We start from the raw sequence: 15,443 nt of genomic DNA on the forward strand, positions 1-15,443 counted from the left end.
TGCATTATCATTGATCTTGGCAAGCACTTTGTAAGGACCAGCACCACGAGGAAGCAACTTGGACTTCCGTAGCTTTGGGAACCTATCCTTGCGAAAATATACCCAGACCATATCACCAGGCTTGAACAATATCTCCTTGCGCTTCTTGTTCATCCTTGCAGCATTGCTCTTGCCTTTCTTCTCTATTAACTCTTTAGTCTTCACATGAATATTTCGCACAAAATCTGCCCTCTTTGATGCCTCCATATTGACTCTCTCATGTGTGGTCAAAGGCAACAAATCAAGTGGAGTAATGGGTTTGAAACCATACACCACCTCAAAAGGACACAGCTCCGTGGTAGAATGTACCGCCCTGTTATAAGCAAACTCCACATGCGGCAAACAATCTTCCTACTCCTTAAAGTTCTTCTTGATCATGGATCTCAACAATTGTGACAATGTCCTATTCACCACTTCAGTTTGACCATCAGTTTGGGGATGACAAGTAGTGCTGAAAAGCAGCTTCGTCCCCAGCTTTCTCCAAAGCGTCTTCTAGAAGTAGCTCATAAACTTCACGTCACGATCAGAAACAATAGTATTCGAGACTCCATGTAGACGTACAATCTCCCTGAAAAACAGGTTAGCAATATGCGACGCATGGTCCATTTTGTGGCAGGCAATAAATTGTGACATCTTAGAGAATCTATCCACTACCACAAATATAGAATTATGGCCTCTCTTAGTACGCGGAAAACCCAACACAAAATCCATACTAATGTCTTCCCAAGGTGTAGTAGGTGTCGGTAAAGGAGTATACAAACCGTGAGGCTTCAACTTGGACTTGGACTTGTTGCAACCCAATGCATCTTTTCACATACCTGTCCACATCCCGCCTCATCTTTGGCTAATAAAAGTGGTCAGCTAGCATGAGTAGCGTCTTCTCATGCCCAAAGTGACCCATCAAACCTCCAGCATGTGATTCCTGCAATAAGAGCAAACGCACAGACGATTCTGGAACACATAGTTTGTTAGCTCTAAACAAGAACCCATCATGTATGTGATATTTTTCCCATGCTTTACCAATAGCACACAAGCGATATGGTTCAGCAAAATCATGATCAGTAGCATACAAATCACATAGTATCTCTAATCCAAGAATTTTAACACCAAGTTGAGTTAACAACATTTTCTTCCTAGATAGAGCATCAGCAACAATATTATCTTTTCCCTTCTTATGCTTAATAATGTATGGAAAAGACTCAATGAACTCAACCCACTTAGCAAGACGCCTATGCAAGTTAGATTGAGCTTTCAGATATTTTAAAGCTTCATGATCAGAATGTATGATAAATTCTTTTGGCCACAAATAATGTTGCCAAACCTCAAGAACTCTAATTAAAGCATACAATTCTTTATCATATATAGGATAGTTCAACTTAGCACCAGAAAGTTTCTCAGAAAAATATGCAATTGGGCGACCCTCTTGCATCAACACACCACCAATTCCAATACCACTAGCATCACATTCAATCTCAAATTGTTTATTGAAATCAGGAAGTACAAGCAACGGTGCAGAAGTTAAAAATCTCTTAAGTTCATCAAAAGCATGATCTTGGGCTGCGCCCCACTCAAATACAACACCCTTTTTAGTCAATTCATTCAAAGGTGCAACAATAGTACTAAAATTGGGCACAAATCTTCTATAAAACTCAGCAAGACCATGAAAACTTCTTACTTGACTCACATTCATGGGAGTAGGACAATTTTGAATAGCTTCAATTTTAGACACATCTACTTCTACTCCATGCTTAGAGACAACATAACCAAGAAATATGACCTTATCTTTGCAAAATGTGCACTTCTCAAGATTACCATAGAGTTTATTATCACGCAACACTTGCAAAACATGTCTAATATATATAGTATGATCAGATTCATAGCGGCTGTAGATCAATATATCATCAAAGTACACAACCACAAACTTGCCAATAAAATTACCCAAAACATGGTTCATCAGTCTCATGAAAGTGCTAGGTGCATTAGTCAAACCAACAGGCATTACTAACCACTCATATAAACCAAATTTTGTTTTAAAGGCTGTTTTCCATTCATCCCCTTCTTTCACCCTAATTTGATGATAACCACTACGCAAATCAATTTTAGAGAAAACAGCAGCACCACTCAATTCATTTAGCATATCCTCTAAACGGGGAATAGGATGACGATATCGAATAGTAATGTTGTTTATCGCTCTACAATCTACGCACATACGCCATGTACCATCTTTCTTAGGAACTAAAATAACAGGAACAACACAAGGACTAAGGCTTATGCGGATATAACCATTGTGGAGTAGCGTTTGTACTTGCTTCTGTATCTCCTTCGTTTCTTCGAGGTTCGTCCTATATGGCGCCCTATTGGGCAGCGAGGCACCGGGGATCAAGTCAATTTGATGCTCAATACCACGCAATGGTGGTAGTCCTGCGGGCACCTCCTCCGGAAACACATAGCTGAATTCCTGCAAAACACTAGAAACACCAAGAGAAATAGGGGTCATGTCGTTAGAAACCAAAACCTCACCCTTGTACATGAGCACAAGAGGCATGGTTGTAGGATCCTCACTAAATTCTCTCATGTCCTCTTTGGTGGCTAATAAGACTAAGGAATTCACTCTCTCACTTTTCGTTATATCACCCACGACATTACAATTCTCTCGCCTATCTATAGGTGCATCCTCCAAGTTTACTTCAATTTTCTGACGAGATTCATTGACAATTTGTTGTGGTGACATAGGCTGCAAGTTAATTTTCTTGCCCTTGAACTCCAAGTGATATGTATTGGCTCGGCCATTGTGTTGCACAGAACGGTCATAGAGCCAAGGCCGACCCAATAATAAGTGACACACCGTCATAGGAACCACATCAAAATCAATGGAATCCTTATACGGTCCAATCTCAAACAGAACACGCACCATGTGGTTTACCTTCATCTCACCATTGTCGCTCAACCACTGAATATAGTATGGATGCGGTAGATACTTCAACTTCAGCTTGGTACACAACTCCTTGCTTGCTAAATTGCGGCAACTCCCGCCGTCGATAATAACCTTGCAGGCCTTGTCAGGACCAACTAAAGCCTTTGTTTGGAACAAATTGCAGCGCTGAGTAGATGCACTTGGCAACACATTAAGAGCACGCTGAGACACAACAATAGTGCGAGCATCAGATGGATATGCATCTACACCATCAGTGTCATAGTCATCATCTTCTGGAGCATAGGGATCAACATCATCTCCAGTCTCATATTCATTGTCCTCATTAACAATCATAACTTTGCGGTTAGGACAATCTCTCTTAAAGTGACCCTTGCCACCACATGTATGGCAATTCATATCGCGGTTGCGTGCAGTAGAGATGCTAGAGCCACTCGTACTCGCAGCAGGTTCGGACCTCTTTGTGTTGGACACATTGGAGACCGGCTTGCTAGACGGAGTAGAAAACTGTGCGGGGCGCGATGACGATGTCGGCGCCGTAGATGGGGACGCCCTAGGAGTGTAGCGCCCAGCTCCCGTAGCACGACTTTTGATTTGCGCCGCCTCTGCCAACTGTGCTTCAGCTTCTCTTGCATGATGTAGCAACTCATTCATAGTAGTGTAACCGTGATAACGAACAATGCCTTTGATATCATACTTCAAACCATGAAGAAAACGCTGCATTGTCATCTCAAGAGACTCACGGACACGGCCACACTGCATAAGCATCTCCATCTCCATGAAATATTCATCAATAGTCTTCACACCTTGTCTCAATAGGGTCAATTTATCATATATTGTACGCAAATAATTAGTGGGTACGAAACGAGCGGTCATAATGGTCTTCATCTCACGCCATGTACGAACGGGCAGCTCGTTATCTTCTTGACGAGTACGTGTAACTCCATCCCACCAACGCAATGCATAGCCATCAAATTCTGAAGAAGCAAGTTTGACCTTCCTATCTTCAATATAATCATGTAAGCGCCATAACTTCTCAATTTTGAGCTCCCAAGTGAGGTATTCTTCGACATCAGCTCCTCCTTCAAACTTGGGTATGGAGAACTTGGCTTACCCAATCCATCTTCTTCCTCAAACCCGCGACCATGGCGTCCAAGTTCAGCAAAACCACGCCCACGGTTACCACGTCCAGCACCACGACCCACACCAGGTGCTTCATCCTGATGATCAGGGTCTTCTGCTTCTGCTTGTTGCTGTTGTTGTGTAAGATTGTCAACAGCCAATTGCAAAACTTGAAGAATGCGCTGGATATCCGTCATTTGATCTTTCATTGTAGTGACAGTCTCACTAGTAGCATCCAGCTTCTGGGAGATCCCTTGGACCGTCCCCCTAAGTGCATCATCCTGAGTGCGGAATTCACGTCGCATCTCATTACGAAGAGCTTCATACTCCCTCCATGTGATGATATCAGCGGAATTCTTGTTTTCCTGGTTAACAAGTTTGGCATCACTAGCAGACATGGTTAGCAGGTTAGTGCACTAAATCAAAAATATATGGTGGTACTCTCACAACTCACTCAAAACTGATAAGAAAAGGAAATCTTACCGCTCCAAAGTGAATTAGTGTTGCTTACCACTTGTAGTAACAACTAGTGCACGGATGTAGCGAAGCGAATATCAAGGGTATAAGAACAATCACACGACAAAGCAGGATATATGTGGGGCTGTAGGTAGGCTACCTATTTGCACCAATAACAAGCTCTAGCGCTGACCGTAGACAACCAATGATATTCACTCAAGGCGATAAATGTGGCAATGCAACTATATGGATGAAAATGTTGCAATGCACTCGAGAGACACTAGCAAAGCTCAACGAAACAGGCACAAGATTGCTCAACTACAGGTGCAAAAAAGTAAACTAGGCCTTCACTTGATCTTACTAGCACTTCACACTTTTTCTTTTTGGATTTTCTTTTTGTAACACACGCATCAATGTAGCTCTTTTTGCTTCTTTTCTATTTCCCCCCTTTTTTTGATTGTATGACTCAACTCCTTGATAACACAGCCAACAGATAATTGAAAGCACCAAAACCCTAATGAGCAGCCTGTCGAGCGGTAAAACTAGTCTCTTATGGGCAAGTTCCTAGTCACGTATATCGAAAGGCTATGGCTATGGTTTGGACAAACACATTGTATGCTATGTGGACTCAGAGCAACAAAAACAGACTCTAGATGAAAACGGAAACACAAACCCTAACAATACTAGATGAAAGAAAAAGATACGCAAAAACAACTACGAAAAGCAACTAAAACTTGAAATTAGTGCAATCTAAGGCGATGACAAACCCTAACCCGAATATTTTTGGCTTTTTCTGGATAGGAAAACACTCACAACTCAACTATGGGGTGGATTGTGGATGGCTTACCGAGGAAACCCGAGAATCTGATACCAAGATGATATGGGGTGGCCCGATCTTCTCAGTAAGCAACGGTGGTGATGATGATCACGGGATGAACACAGCGGAGATACACGACGATGAAGTGGAAGATAACTTGTATGACGCCACGAGATCTCTCGATTGGTCCCTGTTGCCAATGCAACAGCTCTCAACCCTGCAAGATATTCACAACTCCACACACTTGCGCACGTAGCCGCCGACCACGAAGTGGTAAGTTGCAACCTTCTAATTCCCAATGGAACAGCAGATCACACAAGACTTTCAGGGCCTCAACACCAAATCAATGCAATAGGATGTAGAAATTCAATAGAGTTGCAAAGCAAACAACTATGAACTAGGGTTTATCTTAAATGTGGTCTAAAACTACTTTGGGGGCGTCCTGGGCACTTACATAGGGGTTCAGAACGACCTCAGGTCGAAAAGATACAAAAATAACCGACCCAGAATCGATCTGGTCGAGACAGACTCGGACTCGGCCGGCCTGGGGGCCGGTCGACCGGGCCTGGGACTGGCCGGTCTGGTTTGGGCCGGGCCAGGGACCGGATGGCGACGGGCGGAGCGTCCAGGCTTACTGGACACGCCCCGGCTGGCACAAGCGTAGAACCCGGTTTGGACCGGGCTGATCCGGCGTGGAAGCCGGCCGACCGGGGCTGGGACCCGGTGGCCCGGTGTCACGGCCGGTCTGACCGGGCCTGGCACCGGCCTGAAGATGTCCTCCTCTCGCGCATGCCTCCCGCTCCTCCCTCGCGCGTACATGGGATGTCTTCATGTCCAGCTCCATGTCCAGCTTCACGTCCAGCTTCTTGCCCAGCTGCTCCTCTCCTCCTCGTGCGATGCTTTGTTCCTCTTCATACCTGATCATACATAAGTAATACGACTTAGGCAGTATAAAGTTCTCATTGATCAATGTATCACTTAGGAACAAGTTCACCTGTTGTTTAAGTAGCTTCGCACGAGCTCGTGTCATTGGTCCAATCCTAACTTCATTGGACTTGAGCTTCACAGCAGCATCGTCTTCATCTTGCAATGACGGAGGTAGTAGTGTAGTAGCAGGGATGTCCTCATCAGATACTCATAAGGAGAGCATTAATAATGATGAACTACAAATAGAACCTTTCTATGAATATGTCAATGCTAATATACAAGAACTTGTCTCTAATTGTTATGATAACTTTATAAATGATGAACTTGCTAGCAAGGGTGATGAACTAGAGGAGGAACACATTTTTGAGTTACTCCTTTGATCTTGCAATGAAAGAATACTATGAAGTGTTTCCCTACAATGGTAACCAAAGGGAAATTTTAAATATTAAACATGAATATCTAATCCTATCGTTGCAGCTACCTAAGGAGACGTGCTCACTATACTGGATGCATCAACACTCGCTTGAACGTGAGAAGCTATTCATTTGCATGATGCCGATGCACCGCAAGCGAGTACGACTCCGACCAAACTCTACCGTGAGATGCTTCAAACCATCAGAGGTGTATACAACTACACCTCAGGTCGATATCCCCTAGGATCTAGGTGGATAATATAATGGAGCATCGTAGTTTGGCTATATGTCTTTAAGGAAAGCACTTCCTGGGAGGCAACCCGAAAGTCATTATGTGTCTTTTTTAGTTTTGTGTCTTCATGCTAGTTGTATTCATGTTGCATTGACACTTGTATCTTTGCATGATTTACTATTAGAGTTGGCTTGGGACTAATTTTCAAATGGTAGAATTGTTCGTTGCTCTAGTCATGTGTTGCATAGCTTGGTTAAAACTTCTCTACAAAAATATGTGTATCCTTTGTTTTGGATTTTGGACTGATATTTCAGATTCTTATAAAAGTTTCGGAAGGAATAAGCTGTTTCGGAATTCCTCGGCGCTTTGTATGGACCCTGCTTCGCAACCAGAGAAACAAGAAAAGTTCTAGAGAGTTTAATGGGTGTCCATGTATCATGCGCTCGTATCACCTCCGTGAAATAGCGGGGAAATGAAGAAAATTGACGAAAGAGACCAATGACTTTAACGAGCGGCCATACGGGCATGATGCGCCCGTATCGCTCGCCCGTACCGGCCACCGCTCCGCGACGAAGGAACGAGAAAAGTTACCAGAGAACTTAACGACCATCCATACGGGCAGCCATGCCCGTATTATCTGGCCATATTGACTTCTTCGGTAGCAAAAAAAACTCGAAAAAGAAGAGAAGAGGTGGTGCAACACGGGTACACAGCCGTACTCGTGCCCGTACCAGAGAGCAGCACCGAGCAGCAAGGACACATGACATGTTCTATTTGTTCTATCTCACTTTATTTTCTTTTATCTACTTTAGAAACTCCCTGGCCTATAATTCTATGTAGTATTTCATATTTTCTTTTATTTTTATCGGCTAGGTGAATGAACCATGTACTTCGTACACCGAATCATTTGCTTTTTATTTCGTTTGTTATTTTCGCATGAAATTAAACCTTGTGTGAATACGTGTATGGTATGTGCCAACCCGTGTATTCGCATAAGCCACTTGGTTGTTTCAAATCACTGCTTAAACAAGTGTCTAGTAAAACATTGCAACTCAAACCTCTTTAAAAAAAAGTAGCAGTAAGGAGTTTCCCAACTTAAGTGGAATCTCTTCTTCTTAATTAAACACATAGGAAACTGCACACTCGCATTCCACATTTTGTCTCACTTGCACTTCATCCATATGAGAGCATCTAGCGTTCTCTTCTTAGTTTGTTAGCATAAGCATGGTACTTAGGTTGATGAACCGATCTTTTATGAAACTTATGTTTTTTCATCACTAATGATCTAACCCCTCGTGTTCACAAAAAGAAAATAAAAAATTGAAAACTACAAAACACAAAAATATTGTTTTCTTTTAGTTTTGTTTCTACCAGGTTCTCTAGGAAGGCAACCACAAAACCACATCAACGAATATCCATTGAAGCAAAGGTTTATATCCATTGAAGGAGATGTTATTTGTAGCTCAACGATAAAGTTTGTCACCCTTGCTTTAACTTAAGCTTGGGGAGGTGATCACTTCTCATACTCTCTTTTGATAAACTGCATTTTTTGTTTCCTTTCGTGATATTCTCAAGTAGGTTCATTCAAAATGCTAAGCTTGGGGAATTTACTTTTGCATGTGTAGAGTCTTGTGCAATGTTCTTACTCGGTAAAGTTTTCGTGCAACCATGTATCACTATTTATTTGAATGCTTGCTTAAGTAAGTTTTGATTCGTATTTATATGAGGGATATACTTGGTCATGTTAGACCACATAAGAGTTGAGTTAGAGCTTTGATGCACCTTGTTTAAATCTTTATTGAGCTTGTGATAAGTTTTGTGATCCTCGTGGAGGAGCTGCAGCCACTAGACTTAGCCATTTGGACGGTGGAAAAAGTGATTTTTTCATTATCAAAAAATACAAATCCAAAGCCATGGTGCTGTAGCCCTCGTCCATATGAGTTCAACGAGCCGAAGAACACCGGAATCGGAGTCCGTATGAGAAATGGCGCCCATTTTACTACGGGCACCAGCAAAGACAACGGCATGCATACGGGCACGGCTCGCCCGTATCACCTACGGGAGGCAGCACGAAAGCCCAGTTTTAGGGTGTTTATTCACTATTTCGGCCACCGTTGAATCCTAGGGTTCTCCCAAGTCATATGGACGGTATTAGGAGGTCCTAGGGGACCTCCTAGGCCTATATAAAGAGGGGAAGAGCGAAGGGAGAAGCACCACAACCACATCCATACCTTCTCATATTCATCCATAGCAAAGCCCTGTCGCCATCAGTCCATCACACATCCATCAAGATCTAGATCTTCACTGTAGCCAAGACCTCAACCTCGAAGGAAGACCGTGAGGAGACCCCACCGGGGGCACGTCCTACGCACCGCCGCTGCCATCACGCCGTCGACGCCATCACCATCTCCATCACCATCGTTCCTTACCTCTTCCCATCATGGTCTCCTTGATGGGTTGCATCTTGACTTGATTCCCCTAGGTGTGGGAGATGTAAGTGATTGGTGATATGTGATGTACCTATATTGTTCCATCTATTTGTGATTGTGATTATTATTATGATGTGCAATGATAGACTACCTATGTGTGTGCAATGCTTGTTATCTATTATTAAGGATCCATGAAACATGATTTTAAGACCCTCATAGATAAAAACTTGTTTGCTAGTAAACCGGCAACCTCCTAGTGACAGGGAAGATATCAAAGGGGATCTAGTATTACTCGAGGAATAACAAGGAACCATAGAGCTTAAGGCCCTGATTAGGTCGCATGACCTTAATCACAATGCTAGCCAGGGCTGCTGAGCGATGCACTGCGGAATCATGGGTGTTGGATGAAAACTTCCAGTGGAGTCCAACTAATTACGGGTTGCTTGCCTACTTGCATATTCATATGAAGAATTATGACTCACTTATCCCACTTATTTCATTTGGCACATTCACTATCACCATGAACTGAATATCTCCACACTTAACTTCTCATTGCACTCATCCATTTAGTATTTACTTATGCACTAGTTTAAACCATCATCAAATACCATATACTTAGCAACTTATACAATAGTTATTTCCAAACACCGTTTTGGTTGTGAATGTGGCTACATGCCAACGTGGCTACGGGGTAGAGTGGATACCATTCTGCAAAGCTCATAAGGGACGATACATACTGGGAGATAATTCTCGCTATTAGTACTACAATAACCCTGTTGTTGCCATGTTAAACAATTGTTGTTTGCGTAGGAAAACCAACTCATCAGTAGGTGCTTAGTGCCTTGGATGTCTCCAAGGCAAGTTGTAAGAAGGGCTAGCACATGATCCATTGTTGGAGGGTGGTCAAAAATTCTACAGAGTGGTGGCTTGGCTATGGGGCCTACAAGATCAGCATCAAGAATGGTAGAGCTCCTGTGGCGGTGGACCTAGATGATGAAGAGGAAGCCCCAAGCAAGGGCCCCCTTCCATCTCAGCCAAGGGGCCATAAGGCCACCAAGGCTGATCTCAAGTGTGATGCTTCAGCGCTTGCATTGATTGAGACATTGGAGACGATGATGGCCGAGGAGGAGGCCATTCTCAGGAGGGAGGAGAAACAGTGTTGAGAGAAAGAAGCCGCATGTGCCACCTTTATCGACCTCACCAAACAAGCTCTGCAAGTCCAAAAGCTTGCCACCGAATCCAAGTTGGTTGACGATAAGGCCAAGTTGCTCGCGGAGGAGAGCCGAATCATGCTCGCCAACTTGAGCGTCATGGATGCGGGCCAAATGGCATGGTTCGAGAAGGAGAGATCCATCATCCTCCAACACGATGTTTGATCACATTTATCTATCTCTACCGTACTTTTGCACATGTATAAGGCATTATTTGTGAGAACAAGTTAATCTCTTTAAAGTTGCCTTTTGGGTATATTATTAGTCTATGCTACCTCTTTTACCTTACAAATTGGTATATTATGTGAAATTTGGGAGCAAACAATATGCCAACCCTAGCGGACCAAATGCATTGGGCCGCTCCTACCCAAAGGGACACATGTGGCTGGACAGCCATTTTCCGATTTGAACATGATCGGACCAGCTACAAATGATGTCTAGAATGGGTTGCCCCGCTCGAGATTCAAACTTTTTTTTTGCGGGGGAAAGAGAATTTTATTAACCAAACACAGAAATACAGTCTTTTACAATCACATCAGCGATCTCCGGGGGAGATTCGCCCAACCACATCTCCGTTCTACCTTGAACCCTGCCTAACCTTGCAAGCTCATGGCTGGCAGTATTCGCTTCTCTATTTATTTTTATTAGCCTACTATCTCTTTCCCTAAGTAATTCTCGAATCACATTGATACGAAACGCGTGAGCTGAAATATTTGGGGAGGATTGCTTGATCATTTGGATGGCCTCGGAGCAGTCAGATTCCACGTTGAAAGGCACCTGTGACCACTGCAGCGCTAGTTGTAGTCCGTCCTCGATCGCTTGTATCTCAGCCTCTGTTGCATCCTGGCACTGTTGTATTTTCCTGCACGCAGCAAAAATAACCACACCATTAGAGTCCCGCATTACCATACCAATACCTGCACGACCGTCAGTCGAAAACGCGCCATCCACATTCAGCTTTGCCTCGTTACTCTCTGGTGGCAACCACTTCTGGCGCACCTTCTTCTTTGTAGGTTCCATCTGGTGAACCTTCTTAAAGCTCTGTCGTTGGTCTATCACCATTTTCCCTTTTTGATGTCAGCCTCTGGGAATTGCTTGATCAGCATGAGGGAATTGAGGTAGCTTGACCGAACCGACTACAAAAGGATGTTCAAAATGGGTTGGCCCGCTCGAGATGATCTAAAACTGAGATATATTTTTGTTCGGAAAACGGCCATTACGAGCAGCATGTTCTGCGCAATCACATCCTCCATTTGTCTCTCTGCATTGAACTGGTGCACCATCTTGTCCTTTGCTGCCATCGATGCGCCGTAATTGATTACCGCAACGCCTTTGGAAAAGCGACGCGCCGGACATTCTGCTCCCTAGTCCCTACCACTGTGTGCATTTCCGTGCCTCCCTTCTTCCCTCCATCTCCTTCCAAAATTGAAATGCAGAGGACGAACTGAAAGCAGGATTCCGAGTCCAATCAAAGTACCAAAGCAGTACTCCACATTACCCCCATTTGACATTTCACAATCATATGTACACGCACCCATGTGAGGTCAGGTCATAGGCACCTTTCTCCTTTTCTACACGCACCATAAACCACTTAAAAAGCCTCACATTGTACACCTGGAAAACCACACAGTGGCTTTGCCCACGGAAGATTGGAGCAAGATGGGAAGGATCAAAGAACTCTGAGCTGGAGTTCTCGAGTCTACAGAGTCTATGGTCTACCGAGCAATGCCGTAGCACAACACAAAGAGATCCATCGTGTTTCACTTCACTTGGCTCGATCGATCTTTTCACGACGAGCTTGCCTACTGCACTGGCGCTTGCAGTGTCACGACGATCGGGCTAACGACGGCATGCCTGCCGTCGCTCCACGTCAGGGCCCCGCTCCTCACCTGCGAGCTCCCGGGCTCCATCTTCTTCGCCTGCGTCGGCATGGCGGCCTCGACGTGCACCGTGAAGCTCAGCTTCTGCCCGTCGCGCCGGAACACCAGCTGCTTGGGCTGCACCGTCACGGTGCTCCCCTCGGGCGCCCTGACGGCCGCGCGGTACACCGCCCTGCCACCGCCGACGTTGGTCACCGTCCGGATGAAGTGCGTCTTCATCGTCGGATTGGTGCCATCCGCGACGAACATGGCGGACATAGACGGGTAGTTCAGGTTGCCGGCGTGGCCGGCGCGGCGCGCGCCGCGGCAGTCGGCCGGGCGCCGCGTGATCGCGCGGATGTTCTGCTCGGTGTAGTTCAGGTTGCAGAGGAAGTTGACGTAGTCCGCGGGGCCGATGTCGTAGACGAGGCCAGGGTCCATGGCGCGCATCGGGTCGACGTGCCCGGCGCCGAAGTCGAACACGTCGGCCACCGCGCCGGTGGACTCGTCGATCATGGTGCCGTTGCTGTTGTCCTTGAGGTAGGCCGTGGTCATGAGCGCCGACTTGATCGCTGCTGGGCTCCAGCTGGGGTGCGCGGCCTTGAGCAGCGCGGCGAGGCCGGAGATGTGCGGGCAAGCCATGGAGGTGCCCGAGAGGATGTTGAATTCCGTGCGGCGGCCGTCTGAGGGAATGCCGGCCGGGCCAACGCCGCTGGGCCATGCAGCGAGGATGTTCAGACCGGGGGCTACCAGGTCCGGTTTGAGGATCTCTGGAGACTGGGGGTTCGGGCCACGCGCCGAGAACGCCGCCACCATCGGCGCTGGGTGCACGCCGAGGTGAGTCCCTTGGAAGAGGATGGTGCCCGTGGCCGGCTTCTGCGGAGTGGACGACGCAATGTACTTCCGGAGCTTCTCCCCGGAGGCGGCGCCGACGGCGGTGGCGGGGAGCACGTGGCAGTCAGCCACTAGGCCCTCGCCGTCGAACGCACCGTTGGCGAGCACCATCCCGACGGCGCCCGCGCGGTGGACCACGTCGCCCTTGGCGGCGCGCGAGTTCACGCCGCGGTCGCAAACCACGATCTTCCCGCGCACGACCGCCTGGTCGAGTGAACCGTCGAGGCACATCGACGCCGAGTAGCCGTCCGCGGCGGACGGTGATGCGCCGGTGTTTGTAGCCCCAGCGTACACCAGCTCGTACATCTTGCCGGCCTGGAGCACGGGCCCACCGTAGACGCTGACGCCGTCGAGCACCTGGCCGTTGCCGAGGCGCACATTGGCCGGGAAGGCGCGGTCCATGGACCCAGCGCCGACGGTGGTCATCCAGGGCGCCACATTGGTGACGGTGAGCCCGCCGGGGCCGCCATTGCCGGCGGAAGCGGAGACGACGATCCCGGCCTCCGTGGCGCCGAAGGCCCCGATTGCGATGGCGTCGAGGTAGTAGGGCACGACGACGCCGCCGACGCTGAGGGAGACGACGTCGACGCCGTCGGCGACGGCGGCGTCGAAGGCGGCGAGGATGTCGGAGTCGAAGCAGCCGCCGGCCCAGCACACCTTGTAGGCGGCGAGGCGCGCCTTCGGGGCCATCCCGGAGGCGACGCCGCGCGCGTAGCCGAGGGTGGAGGCCGGGAACACGTACCGGCCGGCGGCGATGGAGGCCGTGTGCGTCCCGTGCCCGTCGTTGTCGAGCGGGGACCTGATCTCGGCGCTCTCGTTCATCCGGCCGGAGGTGGTCTCGTACCCGGCGGAGAAGAAGCGGGCGCCGACGAGCTTGCGGTTGCAGGAGCTGGGCGGGAAGCCGGGCCCCGAGGCGCACACGCCGCGCCATTTCGGCGGGACCGGGCCGAGGCCCCGGTCGCTGAAGCTGCGGTGCGTGGGCGAGATGCCGGTGTCGATGATGGCGATGACGAGGTCGGACCCGAAGTCGGAGTCCGCGAGGATGGCTGAGGGCGGGGAGGAGAGCATCCCGAGGAACCGCGGGGAGCGCGTGGTGGCGAGGTGGCGGACGCGCTCCGGCACCACGGCCGCCACGCCGCGAGCGGTCGCTAGGGACGCGGCGGCGGACGGGGACATCCGCGCGGAGAAGCCGTGGAGCGCGGCGGAGTAGGTGTGGATCAGCGGGCCGCCCTCCGGCCAGTCCCCGCCCCCGGACGCCGCCAGCACCGCCGACTCGTACCAATGCGCGTGCGTCGGGAAAGCTGACGGCTTTGCGTCGGCATCCATCCGCACGATGTAGGTCCTCGCCCCTCCTGCATCATCGGCCCCGCTGCCGCCGGAGACGCCCACGACGACAGCAAGAAGGAGAAGCAGCAGCCGGAGTGCCTCCATTGCGTGGCTGCGGATCGGGCCAAGAGAATGGATTTGGGATTGGGGAATGGGGAATGGGGATAGGGAGTGGAGTGGAGTGGAGAAGCGAAGGGGAAAGCACAAAGCGAGGGCAGGGCTCTCCTCGGGTAAAGACGACACCGTGGTTCTGCCGTGGTGTAGTGCAACAGAGAGGTAATGGTCTTGATCGTCTGCTCCGGGGTGGCCGTGCCATTTCCCGGAGGGGTGTGGCCCTCGCTGCACTGGAGTGGAGTCATCGTCCAGAGTAGAGACGGGTCGGCAGGGATGGATATGGCCATATGGGCCGATCCCCCTGTGGGTCAGCACTTGTTTGGACCCTAGATTAGTTGCTTGTTTGGAGCCATGGTGGCTGTTTTGCTAGTCACGGGTTCAAGGACGCCAGATTTGGCGTCCGAGGGTGTGTCCGTGTCTCCACTGATACCATCCGTGTTGAAGGAATGACAGCTTCTCTTTATCTTACAATAGAGTTATTCTTTTCTACAAATATTTCATGTACCTCCATTCAGCTGCAGTCCCTACATCAGGCTCGATTCGATTCTCATCCCAAGTAGCAACGGCGTAGCAAAGGAGAAGTTCCATCCCGGCTCATGCTACACCCTCTCCAACACACATCGGTGCATCAATTTTGTCATGTTCTCAACCTCTCATGATCGTAAGAACAAA

General features: G+C 48.3%; 1 protein-coding gene across 1 annotated transcript; it reads right to left on the reverse strand.

The window, feature by feature from the left end:
• Positions 1-12,034: 12,034 nt before the first annotated feature.
• LOC127318570 (subtilisin-like protease SBT1.5) lies at positions 12,035-15,050 on the reverse strand. The gene has a single exon (XM_051349051.2). It carries the CDS (start codon positions 14,760-14,762, stop codon positions 12,381-12,383), a length of 2,382 nt encoding a protein of 793 aa, XP_051205011.1. The 5' UTR covers positions 14,763-15,050; the 3' UTR covers positions 12,035-12,380.
• Between the last annotated feature and the right edge of the window lie 393 nt (positions 15,051-15,443).

The sequence above is a fragment of the Lolium perenne genome, chromosome 7 (genome assembly GCF_019359855.2).
Source record: "Lolium perenne isolate Kyuss_39 chromosome 7, Kyuss_2.0, whole genome shotgun sequence".
NCBI lineage: Eukaryota > Viridiplantae > Streptophyta > Magnoliopsida > Poales > Poaceae > Lolium > Lolium perenne.